Here is a 17,707-nt window from a genome sequence, read left to right as displayed (position 1 = left end):
TCAGAATATGACTGAATTTGGAGATGGGGGTCTTCAATGAGTTAAGTCAAAAGGAGGTTATTAGGATTTAAACTACCCAGTCTGTAGTACTTTGTCATGGCACTCCTAGTAAGTATATAACACATACACATTACAAAATGATGTGTTTTATTTGTTTTGAAAGGAGCCATCTTTTTGGTAAATTTTAAAAAATTTTCAGTACTGGAGGAAAAGTATAGAGTTGGTTGATTTATAACACACAAACCAAATGCCTTTAACAATTCCTCAGACTTCCATTCTCAAAAAATATTGATATTTTCCTTTTCCATTTTTGGAGGTCTTAAAATAAGTTGAACAATTTTTGAGAGTATACCTTGAATAACATAAGCATGCTATGGACTTTCCCCTTCAAAGTCTTTGGAAGTAGTTTCTTGTGTTTTGTTATTTGGCCTCAATTTTAAACGTAAATGCAAATAAATTTGGCCAGTTCTTGTGATTAGACATTGATTCATATTAGAGAGTCAACACACTTTAAACATAATAGACTTTGACAGACATTTTTCCATCAGTATATAAAATTTTTATAAGTTGTACTCACACTTAAATGGATTTTAGTTAAAAGAAAAAAATCATGCTAATCTTCAGAATTGCAACCTCAAATTTAAGATGTTTATTTGTTACATTATATTTTAATCAAAAGTATAAAGTTGATTTAATGCCTAATTCAGCAATATTTGGTATAAATAATTTTATTTCAGCTCAAGTAATTTTTTAAAATAACTATAAGAATGAATAATTGAGATAATGACAATGATGATGATGTGATAAACTATAAGACTTACTGTCTGCCAAAAATTGTGGTATATGGTCATACAATAACTAGTGGCCCAATGCACAAATTTGTACACCAGTAGGGTCCCTGACTCCAGTTCTTTGTTCATTTTCCATATATAGGGTGGGACAAAAACATGGAAAATAATACAATAGTTAATAATAATATAAGAATAAACTCTGTTTCACATACAACTATAAACTATATAGTTGACCCACCCCATATATCTGTAACTCTTCTTCCCCTATATGGTTTGTATAACAGTGGGAGGGGCAAAAATCCTGAATTTGAAATCCAGATTAAAATAGGAAATATTTACCTTTATGTGGTACTTCACTTTTCAGAGCCTCCATTTCCTCTTCTGGGAAGATAATTGTTGGTTCTCTTTATCTCACATGGTGAGATAATCAGAAGAGGTCTTTTATAAATGATAAAATTTACTTTCCAAACAATAGTGATTATTTTTCAAGATTTAAATTGAAATCAACTCCTCATTGGATCTCATTGCTTAGAATTAATTCCTCTTTCTTTTTACTCAAACTTATGGCACTTAGATCCTATCCTTTATTAGCTTTATTTATGCAAGTGTCTTTCCAAATAGTTTTTGAAATTTTTTAATATCAGGATGTTGTCATTTTTGTGTCCTTCAATGAACATTGTCTATTGAAATAAATGAAAAAATTTGATTCATATGCAGCCTTTAAATAATTGTACTTTCAGGCTTTTTTTTTTTTTGTAAAATGTTCTTTTATGTGTAAACTAAGGACCTTAGACTATGAAAATTATATTTTTATAATTTAGCAATAAGCATCTTTCATAATTATTTCATAAATAGGCCATCAGTTTTTCATATGATTGTTAAATATTGAAGAATGTTATTTTATTAATAAAGTTTCTCTATGTGCCTGTTTTATATAAATTGTTTTGTTCTGAAAAAAAATTTTATTCACAATGAGTAGATTATATTGCTAAAGCACTTAGGATCTCAGAAAACTTAGCTAAGTTTATTAGCACACATTTTTGTGTCACTTTGTATAAAATTGTAACTTCTTTTACCATCTGTCCTTTGTATTATTACATTTTAGACTGTATTACATTTTAGGATGTACCTGAGAAATTAAGTAGTTTGGATTTATATTGTCCTTGTGCTTAATGTAATTTTATTTACTTACCTAAGACATGGTAATAAAATATAATAGATTATGGGTTTTGACTCTGAAATGAATAAATTAAACTCTTCTGTTTAGGTCATTGAGTTGGAAAATGGGCTAAAATCTTTTGAGAAAAGGTCGAGAAAATTAAAAGAAGGGAATAAAAAATTAATAAAAGAAAATGATTTCCTGAAATCCCTCTTAAAACAGCAGCAAGAAGAGGCAGAGACCAGAGAAAAAGAGCTAGAACAACTACAAAAAGGGAGTAAAGATGCAGTAAAAAACAAAGCTGAACTTCAAGTAAAAATCAGTGAGCTCGAGAGAGAAGTCACTTCCCTAAGGAGACAAGTGGCAGAAACTAATGTGTTGAAAAATAAAAATGAAGAGCCGATGAATTCAATGGAGAAATTGCAGCACTCAGTAGACAAAGCTAAATCTGAGATGGACACCACAGAAGAAAGATCTGGGCAATATGATTGTAAAACAACCACTACCAAGGTTAAATTTAAAGCCGCCAAGAAGAAGTGCTCTGTGGGTCGTTACCACACTGTTCTCAATCACTCCATCAAGGTTATGAGCAATGTGTTTGAGAACCTCAGCAAGGACAAGGACTGGGAGGATGTGAGTGAAAGCAGGTAAGACTCTCATTAACTTAGCTCTGTGGTGGGGACACTGTGCATATGTAAAGCACCAGCAAATGGAGATTGAATTTAAACTACTGTCGATTTGGTATTCAGAAAAAATACTGTCAGATCCTTTGAAATATCTTGGGAGGTCTTGTTCTGAGCTTATTGACTAAAATTTGCATGCAAAATTAGCCACAACTGCATGAGTATTTGAATAGGTGCCAGGAAACCCAAAAGAAGGCAATGCTTGATTTCTTCCAGTGATGCTATTTTCATGCAGTCATGAGGCTTGAAATTGACAGTTTGGCAGGTTGATTTAATTTTCTGGCCCTTTGCATATTCACACTGACAGCTAAGGGTTCCCAGGCAAGCCTACTAAGTCGGTTTAGTTATCTTGTGACATGCCAACCTGGGAGGAGAAACATTTTCCCCCTTAATTTAGTTAGATAAATTTTGAATGACCCATTTCAGCTTGTTACCAGATGTCTACAAGCTGTTTAACATCCTTTAAATTAAGAACCATCTTCACTAATTATTTCATGTATGTATTATGCAAAGTCATTGTACTAACTTTAATTGAATGATGGTTAAAATTTAGTTCTTTAAAGTTATAGCTCTGCAGATTCCTAGTCTTAAATTATACAACTCCTAGTGAGTAGCAACAGGAGAATACTAAAAATCTATAATATTTTCCCTTATCTTTGGCTATACATTCATATGTGCACTTGAAGCACATCAGTAACCACAAAGATAAATGGATAATAGACACCTCTTTGAGACTTACATAGAAGTTAATGTTGTTAGAATTGTTAATAGGCAAATTAAACAGTTTTCCATAATTCTGATTCCAGATGAAGTGGGGTCCTCTTCCCCACTGGGTGTTGCTGGGGGTGAAGTTCTTATGATATCCAGAGAAAAAGAATTTTCTGAAACTCATATGGGAGAACGAGTGATTTTTAATTAGTTAATTCCATGGGCTTCTAGAGTCCCATTTCCCTTCCTTTGTCCAGTCATAGAAGTATAGCTGGGGTTTCAGTTAAGCTCAAATCAAAGCCAGCATCCAGAGTTTCCTTTCCAGTATAGCATCAGACCAGTTGCAATCCATTGGTCCATTATGTATGGGGCCCATATGGCCGTGGGTGAATGGAGGGAATCAGGAACAAAAGAGTCCCATAAGGCCAAAGTCATACAAGGCCCAAGTGTGACTGACAGCAGGCACCTTCCCTGGTCATCCCAGCTTTACTGGGCATGTGTCAATCATCCCTTTGTTGGACCCCTGCAGAATGTAAAGTTGTAGCTTGCTGATGAAACTGTCTGAATGACATGTTTGTAATATCTGGCCTTCCCTTTGCTCCTTTCTTGTTATTAATAACTAGCTAATTACAATGGTATCAACTTTGTCTTGTTTTATAATGGCATATATTTCCTTTTATTTTCCTAAGTATTTTTTTAAAATCCTGAATACTGGTATGTTTTAGATTTAGGATTGGGAGAGGAGGGGGATACAAAAAATATAACTTTATTTCTACCTTATAAGTTCTTCTATCTGGGCTAACAATCAAATTAATATAGACAGATTAAAAGGAGAAAATATCGAAGATTTATTACTATGGTTGTACACGCGGGGCATATCATAAGATATGAGACCTAAAAGACATTGAACAAGTGAAGCTTATGTGCTATTTTGGACAAAGGAGAAGTGGGGCAGGGGGTCTGTGATTCCAAAGGAAGTAGGTGATTAACAGGTAGGAGAAAGAACAAACATATGGTCAACAAATTCTTGCTGGGCCATCCAGAAATAGTTGGACACAGAAGGAAACAGACTTTGCTATATTTCTTCCTGTCTGTCACATATGTGCTAATTCATATGTTCTAAGGTGAATATGCTAAGATTCTCTTCCTGAAGCAGGTTTTTCTATCTGAATTCCTTTAGGCATAATGGTGGAGGATCACAGGTTCTTTCTGAATCTTGTTTCTTAATAACCAGCTTAAAATCAATATCACAAAAGTCACATTTAGGGATGACAAAACTTTGGTCCCCTCAGGATGTCTCTAGGTAGTTTTCTTAAGCATAGATATAGAACTGAAACTTATCTTAAAATGTAGTTCTCAAACTTGTGTGCATATTAGAATCACTTGGGGAATCTCATAAAAATTCCAAAAGCTCATATCACACCCCAGTACAATTCATTCTTAACTTTTGGAGTGGGATACAAGCTTCAGTATTTTTGAAACTCTACTCCAGTGGTCGGCAAACTCATTAGTCAACAGAGCCAAATATCAACAGTACAACAATTGAAATTTCTTTTGAGAGCCAAATTTTTAAAACGTAAACTATATAGGTAGGTACATTGTTATTAACTTAATTAGGGTACTCCTAAGGCTTAGGAAGAGCCACACTCAAGGGGCCAAATAGCTGCATGTGGCTTGCAGGCCGCAGTTTGCCGACCATGGCAGCCAATTCCAATATGCAGAGAAGTTTTGAAACCACTCTTTTAAAATGATCATTGGGTCAAGTCCTTTGTCATCAGGCAGGTTATGAAAGTATGGAAGAAGGACCAAATCTGCATTTCTATTCTTTGTGACCTCTTCTAAGGTTTCCCCCCCTGTTCTCAAAAAGCAGTAAGAGAAAAAATACTATTTATCTTAAAACCCACTAAACACTTATTTATGTCTTCAAGGAAATTCTAGTTTCAGCTACGAATTATATCTCATCCAGTTGGTACTGCCACACTCTTCATAATATTGCAGTCCACTTTACTCATGTGTGAGGATGTATGTATGAATACGTATATGAAAGTTACATAATACACTCAGTTCTAATTTTATATTAATGCATGTGCAGGAGATCACATTTGGAGAGATATATCACACACTGTCTCTTAAAACATAGTGTTGTCATTTAAGTTATTGAGCAGTGAAACTCAATTTTATACTGTGAGGATTAGTGTTCCATTTCTTGCCTGACAGAAAATCCTTAGGAATCATTCAGCTGCAAAGAATTCTTCAACAATTAGAAATCCCACAGTGGAGCCTAAGGACTTCAGAACATTCTATTTATTTTAGCTTTTCATAATCTGGAATATAAGAAATTTACTTAGATACTTAGAAAAATAGAACTTTACCCTTTATATATAAACGTATTATATAATTAGTACCTTATTAGTATTTATTTCCTACAGCTGCTTAGTATTATAAGTGTATGCTGTCAAACGACAAAAATAATACAATTTAGAAATGAGTTTAAAGTCCTTTATTCAGGGGACAACACCCATGAATTAGTGGGTTACTGAGCCTAAGAATCAGTGGAGCACTATTCCTGAGGGAATTTTGACAAGAGAGAGTTTTATAGAGCATTAGAAGAGGCAAGGAAGGAACAGGGAATGATTCGCTAGGAGGTTGAGTATTTCCTAATAAGGCTAGCACATCTTATTTTCCAAGGTAAGTTAAAGCTGAGTTGAAGGGTTGTGATTGGGGTAGGTTAGATTTCCTTGACAGTGAAGTGTGGGGTGGAAAAATTAATTTTCCTTTTACCATTCTAAATTCTTCCAGCTGGACTAGTAATCAGATTGACATGAGACAGATTAACAGGAGAAAATGTCTAAATATGTTACATATGTACATAATAGGGTTCCATATGAATATGGGTGTTGTAGTTTGGGACTTCAAAGGGAATAAAGGTAGTTCACATGGAGATTGAAAAGCAAATGTTTGGTAAATAAATGTTTGCTGGGCCATCTTTAACAATGGGACACAGTGAGGGCTTTAATCAAACAGGCCTTGCTAGGTTCTTCCCTGTGTATCACACACTAATTCATATTAAACCACAGTTATCTATGATCATATCTTCCTTACTGGAGGAGGTTCTCTATGTACATTCTTTCAGGCAGAAAGAGGGAAGTTCTAACTTTTTTCCTGATTTTTTTTCTTTCTTGAAAATGACCAGCTTAAAATAATCAATATTCCAAAAGGCATATTTTGGGATGGAAAACTCTGTTTTCCCTTGGAGGCATTGCCCATAAGTGTGGCTAACTTAGGTTTAGATTTCTGGCATGGGCCCTGCCACTGGGGCATCCTGCATTTTGTGGGCCCCAATATACAAATTACCTTTATCAATGTCCATTCAGTAATGGGTGATAATCAGGAGTTGTTAATACCTTAAATAAGAAAAACAAGTTTAGCAAATATATTAATCTAATTTGTGGATAATATGATATTGAAAGCATTGAAAAATATTTTATAAAAGTGAATCAAAATCTCCAATATTTCAATAGACTAGGAAGATACAATTATACACAAGACTACAGGGTACTTAGCTATAAAATGCTATTTGCTCAACTATACATTGGGGAAAATATGGGAGTTGGCAACAGTGTACATAAAAATATTTTATGAGGCTTTGTTAAATCCTGTATGAGTCTACAGTACAATATACATGCCAGAGAAGCTTACACAATTTTAGTCTGCACCTACCAGGAGTTTACTAAGTACTTCTCATAGTACACTTCGATTATGAAATTAATTCTGCACATAAAGCTTCATCAAAATAAGTTGGAACACATTCAAGAGTGACCAGGGTGAGAAAGAATCTCAGAAGCATTCATGTAGGAAAAATATGAAAAAGCTAGAGATGTCTCAAGCATCATATAAGTGTGTTTAAATAATTACAAGATTATCCATGTGGAAAAGGGATTGGATTTACTTGTATCTTCTGCTCAACCTCAGCACTTCTAAATCTTCTTTTCCTCGCTTTATGTTTTCTCTTTAACACACACTATTAACATACTATATATTTTACTTATTTTTATTTATTACCTGCCTGCCCCCCGCCCCCCATCCACTAGGATGAGAGTAGGATATTTATCTACTTTATTCACTTACTAATGCCCAGAAAAGTACCTGGCATATAGTTGATGCTTAACAAGTATTTTATTGAATGATGAATGTCCCTAAGAAATGAAACTGGGATAAATGGGAGAAAGCCTCAGGGATTCACATTTTATTCTAGAGTAAGGGGAAACATTGTTAGGAATGTTAAAACTTTCTGCCCTGGCTCACAAAGCAGTGAGTATACCAATTCTAGAAGTGGTCAAACTGCTGCTGCCTAAGAAACACTTAATAGAAATACTATTGAAATTATGCTAGTTTGTATTTGATCCTAGATAATCGAATTTCTTGATGAGATTTTATAATTTTCTAAAATATATTTAGACTAATTTTCTTTCTTACCGCTGAAAACCAGTAAGTCCTCAAATTAAACTTCCAGGTTAAATGCAGTTTGTGCTATATTATTTGATCTTGAACTTAAAAGAGGTACATTTAACAACTCTTCTTGATTTTATGTTCCTCTATTATTCCCCAAAAGCAGTGGTTCTGAAAAACAGACCTCTCAAAATTTAGGAACAATTATTGTAGAAACATCCCAGAAAATAAGTCCTATAGAAGATGGAAGAGACCAGAAAGAAAGTGAACAAATAGAAGACAGCCACATGCAAGGAAAAAGAATAGTACAAACATATTCAAATACAGATGGCAAGACCCAAAAGGTATATACACATTTTTCTTAATTATAAGCTATGTTTTTAATTTTATATTATGCTTCATTACTTAAATCAAATTTTGTTGCCACTGATTTAATGTGAATCCTTAAAAATGAACTTGTCTTGGAAATATGCAGTGCAGATACACACTTCTTAATAATTTCAACTCCAATTTGTTACTATTTTTTGTTTAGATAAACTGGAAATAGGTATTATCCTTCTAAATATAAATCTTAAGGTATTTATATCTCAGCCTAAAATTAAAAGTGGTATTATTTTCAGGTATATACCACATGTAGAAAATTATGTATTTTATTAGCCTTTGTGATGATAAAGTTATTTAGTTTAACTAAATATATGAATTTCTAGAATTTACCTAAATTTCCAAAGTGTTTTAAATCTTAAAATATTAATGTTCCAAAAAATTAGTATTTCAAACAACTTATTAGTTCTTACTATGGATACATCATGTCACCAAAAGGTTTATGTATTCAGCATAAATCAGTGAAAAACAGGAAAAATAATTTTTCTGTAAAAATATCATCTTTTAATTAACCTATAGGGTTCTTTTAAAATTAGATCCAAAAGTGTTTATTTTTTGAGGTCTCATAAGAACGTTGGAAGAAAAAGTTCAAGGATAACAAAAGTTTCTTTTCGTTACCACCAGAATAAAGTTCAGATGAAGCATTATATGCTGTGTCTGCTGATCATTGATTGATTGGTAAATAGATAAATTTTATAGAAATCTCTATAAAATCTATTTTGCCACATATTCAGATGGGAATTTTGTTTAGTTGCAGTCATTTATGTATAGCACAATGAGTTTGTAAATAAAAGTAACTCAGAGTCAATTCATATAATAATAATATAGCATGAACTATTCTGAATAAATTTATATACATTGTTTGTAGTCAGAAAACAGATGTTGACCGATTTGTAGCAATTGCGATTTGAAAATATTAGAACTTCTCTATAACCCCAAAGATAACCATTATTTTAAATTTAATTTAATCCCCAACTACTTTATTTTATCATTACATTATGGTTAATTTTAACTATTTTTGAATTTTATAGATTCTGTATAGTATATCTTCTTTTATGTCTGGCTTCTTTTGTTCAATATTGGGTGGAGTTCATTTACTTTTATTGTTGTATATCATACTTCATTGTCTGACTATACTTCATTTTATCCATTCTGCTGAATTTTGGGTTGCTTCAGTTTGGGTTTCTTGCAAATAATATTGCAATGAATATTCTTGTACATGTATTCTATTGCATAAGTGTGGGCATTTCTGTAATGAAATACTAGGCGTGAAATTACTACACCATGGGTTATGTTTTTCTAAGATTTTAATTGATAATGGTATTTTCCAAGTATTGCACCAATTTGTTATATCTACTAGCAGATTCTGAAAAATTTTACTGCTCCTCATCAACACTTGGTATGTTGGTATTTCTCATCTTAGGCACTTTTATATGTACGTTAAGGTATATCATTGTGGGTTTATGTTTTCGTAATTACTGATGAGATGTTAAGTACTTTCTTATGATTATTGACCATAAGGGTTTTTTTAGTAAATTGCCTCTTCAATTCTCTGCCCATTTTTAAAATGAGTTGTGTGGTTTTTTTCTTATTTATTTGTAGAAGTTCTTATATATGTTATATTGGAGCCTTTGGTTGGTTATACATATTGAAAATATCTTGCTGTAGTTTTTGAGAAACAGAACATTTTCCTAAATTTAATTTAATTTATTTAATTCATCACCATTTATTCCCTCTATGCTCTCTTCCACCTTCCCCACCCCCCACAATCACCACACTGTTGTCCATGTCTGTGAGTTCGCTCTCTCTTTTTTTTCTTTTTTTTCTCAATACCTCCCCCAATCCCCCAACAATTCCCCTTCCCACCAGACCTGTCTGCTTGGTCTCTATGAGTCAAGGAAGAAAACATCTTAATTCTAATGTCATCAGTATTAGAAAATAAAATAATCCACTTAGAAAATGGGCAAATAATAAGAACAGACATTTCACCAAAAAAGATAAATGGATGACAAGCATATATATATGTATGCATATGTACTTGTATGTGTGTATGTATATATATATGTATATGTGTGTGTATGTGTGTGTGTGTGTGTATATATATATATATATATATATATATATATATTCAACATTATTAACAATTAGGGGAATGCAGATTAAGACCCTGTGTGGCTTAGTTGGTTGGAGCATTGTCCCATACACCAAAAAGTTGTGGGTTTGATTCCTGGCAGGTCATATACCTAGGTTACAGGTTGGCTCTCAGGACATGGCTGGTACTGGAGGAAACCAGTCTCAATGTTTCCCTTTCATATCTCTCTCTCTCTCTCTCTCTCTCTCTCTCTCTCTCTCTCTCTCTCTCTCTCTCTCTTTCCCTCTCTATAAAACAAGTACCCATCAGTACATGAGTGATAAAAAAAGCTGTGGTACATTTACACCATAGAATACTATGCAGCAATAAAAAAGAATGTATCTCTTACCCTTTGAGACAGCATGAAGGGACCTGGATAATATTATGCTAAGTGGGTGCGGGATAGAAGAGGTTCATGGGAAAAAATGGGCGACATCTGTAATACTTTCAACAATAAAGATTTTTTAAAAACAAAATCAATAAAGCATGTTTTCATGTGAGGATACACATCTACTAGAATAGCTAAAATAAAAAATAGTGAATATTACAAATACTGGCAAGGATGTAGTGAAACTGGATCTCTCATACATTTCTGTGTGACTATAAAGTGGTACAGCACTCTGAGAAATAGTGGGCAGTTTCTTCAAAAAAGTAATCATATACTTTCATACAAACCAGCCATCTCACACTTGAGACTTATTCCACAAAAATGAAAGTTTATGTTTACAAAAAAACCCTATACATGAATGATCATAACAGTTTTATTTGTAAAAAGCAAAAACTGGCAACAACTAAAACTTTCTTCATTAGCTGAATTGTTAAACTGTGATACATCCATTCCTTGGAATACTGCTCAGCATTAAAAAGTACAAATTGTTGTTACACAATGTCTTAGCTTTGTTACCTCAAATTTATCAGTTTGAGTTTGGACCTAGGCTTTTTTCCCCCTGTCTGTGTTGCTATTTAAATAGAATCTCAAGGTCACAAGAGATTATCAGTTGTTCTGTATTTTGTTGTTTCTTGATTCCTGCTTTACTTCATTTTTGGCCTTAGAATTTCTCTTATTATTTACCATATTACAAAGATACTTTAACTGTGTTTGTTTCAAAGTATGAAATTTTTTCTGAAGTCCTTTTTTTATTTTAGTTCTAGTTAATTTGATAATAAGTCTAGTAACTAATATTTAAATTTGGTAATAATGTTTTGGATCTTTTTACAGTGCTCAATAATAGCACTTAAATATTAATTGAATCTTAGTAAAGCAATGAAACTTTTAAAAAGTACATTTATATACTGTTTATGAGGACAAGTTCAAATAAGACATTTCAAAAATATTTTGAGAGATGACATATAGTTTAAAGGAAAATAATTACTTCAAAGGAAAATAACCCTTAGATAGGGGTTTTTGGTATTTGTGTTAACAAATCAGTTTAATTACTTTAGAACCATCCCTTGTATATAATGTAATATTATTTATGTATTCATCAATATAGGGCTCATTGTCAAAGTAACATGGGGCCAAATTTACTTTTTCTTTTAATTTTTACTGTAATTATTTATTTGTTCCTGAGTTGGGATCTTTGAAAAATAATTTTTTTTTAAAGAAGTAGTTTAGATTAGTCTAGCTAGATCCGTGGTCAGCAAACTGTGGCTCGCGAGCCACATGCAGCTCTTTGGTCCCTTGAGTGTGGCTCTTCCTAAGCCTTAGGAGTACCCTAATTAAGTTAATAACAGTGTACCTACCTATATAGTTTAAGTTTAAAAAATTTGGCTCTCAAAAGAAATTTCAATCGTTGTACTGTTGATATTTGGCTCTGTTGACTAATGAGTTTGCCGACCACTGGTCTAGATTAATATTGCTCCTTTCCCCAGCCAATAAAGTCTTAAACAAGACCACATATTTTATTATTAGGATTTTTAATATTTGAAACAGTCTATTTAAAATTTTGCTTTGGGGAAGCTTTTTTAAACTGATGAGATATTTTGGAACAAAAGTCAACATAGCTTTATTTTATTTAACTTTAGTGTATTGAAATGTCATGAGGAAAACATGCAGCTTCAAGAAAACTTGCTTTATGATCATCAACATTATTTTAGCTTCATTTGCCAGAAGGAGTTCATCAGTCAGAAAACAGTATTTGAGAAAAGGAACCTAGATTCCCAGAGAATAAGTTATTAAATATTTTATTTTTGTTGCTTTTTCTGTATTTCCCCCTAGGTTTACAAATGGTCCCTAAGTTAAATTACTAGTACTACTTTGTGGTTGACTTTTGTATTTGTATCTTCTGCCCTCTAGGGCAGTTTTAGTGTACGCATTATGTTCATTTATGAGTTCTGTTATCAATTATAGAATTTTATTGTCTAGGTTTTTAACTGCATAAACAAATATATTTTCAAGAAAAGAAATAATATTTATCATGTTAGCTCACTTGATATTTTTGAGTAACAATCTAATTTCTATGAAACCTTCAAATTTAGGATTATTTTCATTACAAGAATGCCAAAAGGCCAACTTTTCAAAAGAAGAATGGTAATATTCAAAAGAGTTCACATACAACAGGTCCTACCAGAGGTAAGAATGCATATGTAATTAATAGTGTCTTTGTGATTTAATGTGATTTAAAAATATTATGAACAACATTATTTATATAACAGTTATATTTTCTCAGTTAACAGAGAAAAATTAAAAAATATATCTGCCAAGAAGTCAAGTAGCAATGTTATTTTATTACGAGAAAGAATTATATCCTTGCAGCAACAAAACAGTGTACTTCAGAATGCCAAAAAAACAGCAGAATTGTCTATTAAAGAATATAAAGAAGTCAATGAAAAGCTCCTTCATCAGCAGCAAGTATCTGATCAACGATTTCAGACAAGCAGACAGACAATAAAGGTAAAAGGAAATAAATTATAATAGACTATATTATAAAAGTATATATTTCCTTTTACATGTTTTGTTTGGTTCATATTTGTGTTAGACATATCTTTGAGTTAAAAAAATTTTCTAGGCACTACTAACTAATATAATTAGTTTAATACCTTGATTTCTTGAATAAATTCATATTAAGGAACAACCTTTATCAGGAAGACAACTCCAAATAAAAAAGACAAATATTTTACTAGCATTCCTTTTGACATCTATCATTTTTATATATTCTTTGCATTATACCTTAGATTTTAAATGCAGGCTATATAAATGCATATAGCTTGCCCATTTGCCCATGTATAAAAGTTTGAATTTATCATTATAAATTACATTGTTAACTGGCAATTGCCTCAGTTCCTATTTTCAAATACTAGTTTAAACATATATTAATATGTTCTTATAACATATTTGTGATTCTTTTATTTAGGTGAATTGAGTTTTCTGTAGCAATTTTTAGATATATTATACATTATTGCTGGTTATCATATTTAATCTTAGAGCAAATGAAAAAGAAAAGATTGTTTCTTAAGTCTCCATTCCTAAAGGCATTTGTTTGTATAAGGAATGAATTTTGGAAATTTGTTGTTAGACAGAAGGATTCTTTCACACATTTTAGAAAATAATTTTTAAATCACAATCACAAAATGTTTAAATTATACTTAGATTCTCTACTTCTAACATCTAATGCTTTAATTCAAGCAATACTCAGAAATGTTTTAACTATAAAGGACTTAATATTATATATACTTGTATACCAATAACAGGTGTTTTGGCTTTATTTCAAAGTAGCCGTATATCCTAACTTGATCTATGTTCTTTATATATATGTTGGTTAATAATGACATTCAATTAATCCATATCCTTGCTGATTTTCTATCATCTATTATTGAAAGTGAAGTATTGAAATCACCCATTATTTCTTGTAATAACTTCAGTGAGACATAATTTACATACCATACAATTCTCTCAGTTAATTCAGCAGTTATTACAATATTGAAAAATTTGTGTGACAATCACCAAAATCAATTTTGAACATTTTTATAACTTCAAATATAGACCCTCTACCCATTAGCTATCATTCTTCCATTCCACCATCTCTCCTAGCCCTGAGCAACCACTAATCTATATTCTGTCTATGTGGTTTTACCTCGTCTAGATATTTCATATACATGGAGTCATGCAATACGTGACTTTTGTGTCTGGCTTCATTCATTTAGCATTATATTTTCAAAGTTTTCCATGTTGTAGAATGTAGGAATTTGAAAATGTACTCCTCCATAAAAGCAATAAAAACAGGCAAAAATAGAGTCAACATTTTCATAGCATTGGGTATAGAATCTAGTCTTCTAAGTGTTGATGTAATATTTAAGGCAATTAATTGATGACTCGAAGTTACAAGTTTCTAAGACATGGATTTCTTATAAAATGATTGAAGATCAAATAAAAGTATTTTACATGAAAACGATAAAGCATTTTATTGAGACTTTCTGAACGTTGAGGAATACTTACATTCCTCTCTGAAACTAGAAATTATCCAAGAACTTGCAACAATCTGGGGAGAGTTTATTAAAAACAAACAAATAAACAAACAAACAAAAACTCAACTACAAACAGGAAACTTTGTGGCATTTTAATTTGCCTTAGTTCCATCCCCACTCTCCCAGCTCAGCAGCAACCTGGCAACTTCCAAAAGAAACCTAATGGAGCTGGAGCACTTTCAAAGCTCTGTTCCCAAATAATTGTCATCATTTGACCTGTCTGATGGTTCCTCAATAGCCTGCTGTAAAGAGACGACTGGGATTGCTTTCAGTGTGAACCGTCTTTTTCCTGGGGGAGAAGAGGGAGCAGTGCGGGGGACATGGTGTTATAAAAAACTATTACAGGCAATTGTTTAAACTCTAGTTGGCCTGAGAGGATGGATTCTAGTTTAGGTCAAGCAATATATTAACTAAATAGCTTAAAAGGAAAAGCTGTGGAATGAGATATTCATAAGAGTTTTGAATGGCTCTGACACGTTCCTGAGAATCTGGAGGATACATGCCCATTAGTTATGGAATGGGTAAATAAATTCTGATATATGCATACAAGGGAATATTGTGAAAACACAAGAGAATAATGAAGTATTGATATATGTTACAATATGGATGAACATTAAAAACATTAAATCTAGTGAAAGAAGCAAGTCACAGAAGAGTATATATTATGTGATTCTATTTATGTGAAATACCCAGAATAGACACAGAAAGAGAGAGAAAGTAGATTACTAAATGCTATGAACTGGGAAGGATAGAGGAGTATAGGAGTTATTGCTAAAGTGTAAGGTTTCTTTTTAAAGTGATGAAAATGTTCTGAAATTGACTATGGTCATATTTGAATATATTTGTGAATATACTAAAAACATTGACTTGTACACGTTAAATGAGTGGATAGTGTGGAATGTGAATTTATATCTCAGTAAAACATTTTTTAAATATTGGTTTTAAGTAGGAAAATAAAAGACAAGTAGTAGTACTATATGAATTTTGCTGATAATTCATCAGTAACAATAATGTAATAAAAATTATTATTCAAATTAATAAAGCCTACTGCTGAGATAAAAGTTTATTAGGTAAATGTTATGGTGAATTGTAAGAGCCATGTAACATTTTTAGGTATGTAAGTAATATACGATTACATGAAACATTTCAATTATTATTAAACTTGACAAAGTAAATATGTTTAAGGTTAATTGTCTTAAAGTTAGTTTCTAATTAAAACAATGTATGTTCTTTTCCTTACATATTCAATTCTCTATTGCAAAAATGAATAGGGAATATATTAAAGCTAACAGTATTGACTACCTTTTCCACTTTGAATGCTCAGTTCTTTGACTTAAGAGAGTTACTCATATTTCACCTGAAACATTTGGAAAATGAGTCCTAATCTTAAGAATAGCAAGATGAAATATCAACCTTTTTTGTTCCAATAATACTACTTAAGTGTATTATGACCATGGAAACTCCTTTATAGTCACATCTGTGTCACCATACAGATGTAAACAGCATTGACTCACAGAGGCAAACTACCAGAATCCATATTAAAAAGGAAAATGAAGTTTGCCCATAAGTGCACCTTTTAGAGTTTCTTTTGAATGTTTTAAGTAGCAAATAATTATATACATATATCAACTGATAGATAACAAACGTAAATATTTGTGAAATTTTACATACTGTAATACTTCTTCTCTAAAAAGCTCTCTCCTGAAATACTGTGTTTAGAAAAACAGAATAATCCTTATGATTCATTTATATGAGCTGTGTTATTCTCTGTGTTTATTTAAATAACAAAATGGATTTCAAGAGATGTATTATCGTTATGGATTGAATTATCCCCACCCCAATCATATATTGAAGTCTTAGTCCCCAGTGTTATAGCATTTGGAGAGGGATTTGCGGGGAGGTGGTTAGGTTTAGGTGAGGTTATAAGAAAGGGGGTCCTCATGATGGGCTTTGTGCCCTTACAGCGGTTCTCAACCTGTGGGTCGCGAACAATGAAAATACATCCTGCATATCAGATATTTACATTACGATTCATAACAGTAGCAACATAACAGTTATGAAGTAGAAACGAAAATAATTTTGTGGTTGGGGGGTCACCACAACATGAGGAACTGTATTAACGGGTCGCAGCATTAGGAAGGTTGAGAACCACTGCATAAGATGGGAAGAGACACCAGAGCTCCCTCTCTCTCTCCACCGTGGGTGGACAGAGTGAGAAAGTAACTGTCTGCAAGGCAGAAAGTGAACTCTCATCAGAACTGGACCATGCTGGCATTGTGATCTCATAGTTCCTGTCTCCAGAATTGTAAGAAATTATTGTGTTTTTTAAAGCACCCCGGCACATGAAATTCGTGCATGGGTGCAGTCCCTAGACCAGGGGTGGGCAAACTTTTTGACTCGAGGGCCACAATGGGTTCTTAAACTGGACCGGAGGGCCGGAACAAAAGCATGGATGGAGTGTTTGTATGAACTAATATAAATTCAAAGTAAACATCATTACATAAAAGGGTACGGTCTTTTTTTTTTTTTTTAGTTTTATTCATTTCAAACGGGCCGAATCTGGCCCGCGGGCCGTAGTTTGCCCACGGCTGCCCTAGACCTAGCCTGCAATCAGGGACATCTTCCCTGGCTATAGGCAGCTTGCCCCGCCCCCACCCCCACCACCCACCCGGGTTCCCAGTTTGCCATCAGGCAATTGGAGCCTGATAGCCAGGGTAAGGGACCAAGAGGTCGGTCATTCCACCCACTCGCCAGCCCCAGCCCCGCTGTGGGTCACCCTCTGTGTGTGGGGTGACCAGCGGGGTGGGAGCTTTGGTCTGGCACCGCCTGCATCCCCTGCCATCCACCCCAGGTCCCCATTCGCCATCAGGTGATCAGAGCCTGCCAGCCAGGGGAAGGGACCAAGAGGTCAGCGTTCTGCCCGCTCGCCAGTCCCAACCCC

The 17,707-nt window shown here is 33.1% G+C and overlaps 1 protein-coding gene across 5 annotated transcripts in view; it reads left to right on the top strand.

The window, feature by feature from the left end:
* The window catches only part of CNTLN (centlein), a 275,109-nt gene that overhangs the window by 190,566 nt on the left and 66,836 nt on the right, over positions 1-17,707 (top strand). For 4 of the 5 annotated variants that reach the window (XM_059656594.1, XM_059656593.1, XM_059656590.1 and 1 more), the window contains 4 exons: positions 2,059-2,597; positions 7,954-8,134; positions 12,781-12,874; positions 12,972-13,195. In XM_059656594.1, coding sequence (XP_059512577.1) covers positions 2,059-2,597; positions 7,954-8,134; positions 12,781-12,874; positions 12,972-13,195 — 1,038 coding nt within the window. The remainder of the gene's footprint in view (positions 1-2,058; positions 2,598-7,953; positions 8,135-12,780; positions 12,875-12,971; positions 13,196-17,707) is intronic. The other variant, XM_059656592.1, reaches the window with a different exon arrangement.

The sequence above is a fragment of the Myotis daubentonii genome, chromosome 11 (genome assembly GCF_963259705.1).
Source record: "Myotis daubentonii chromosome 11, mMyoDau2.1, whole genome shotgun sequence".
In the NCBI taxonomy this organism is placed as follows: domain Eukaryota; kingdom Metazoa; phylum Chordata; class Mammalia; order Chiroptera; family Vespertilionidae; genus Myotis; species Myotis daubentonii.
This window is presented reverse-complemented; position numbering and strand designations above follow the sequence as displayed.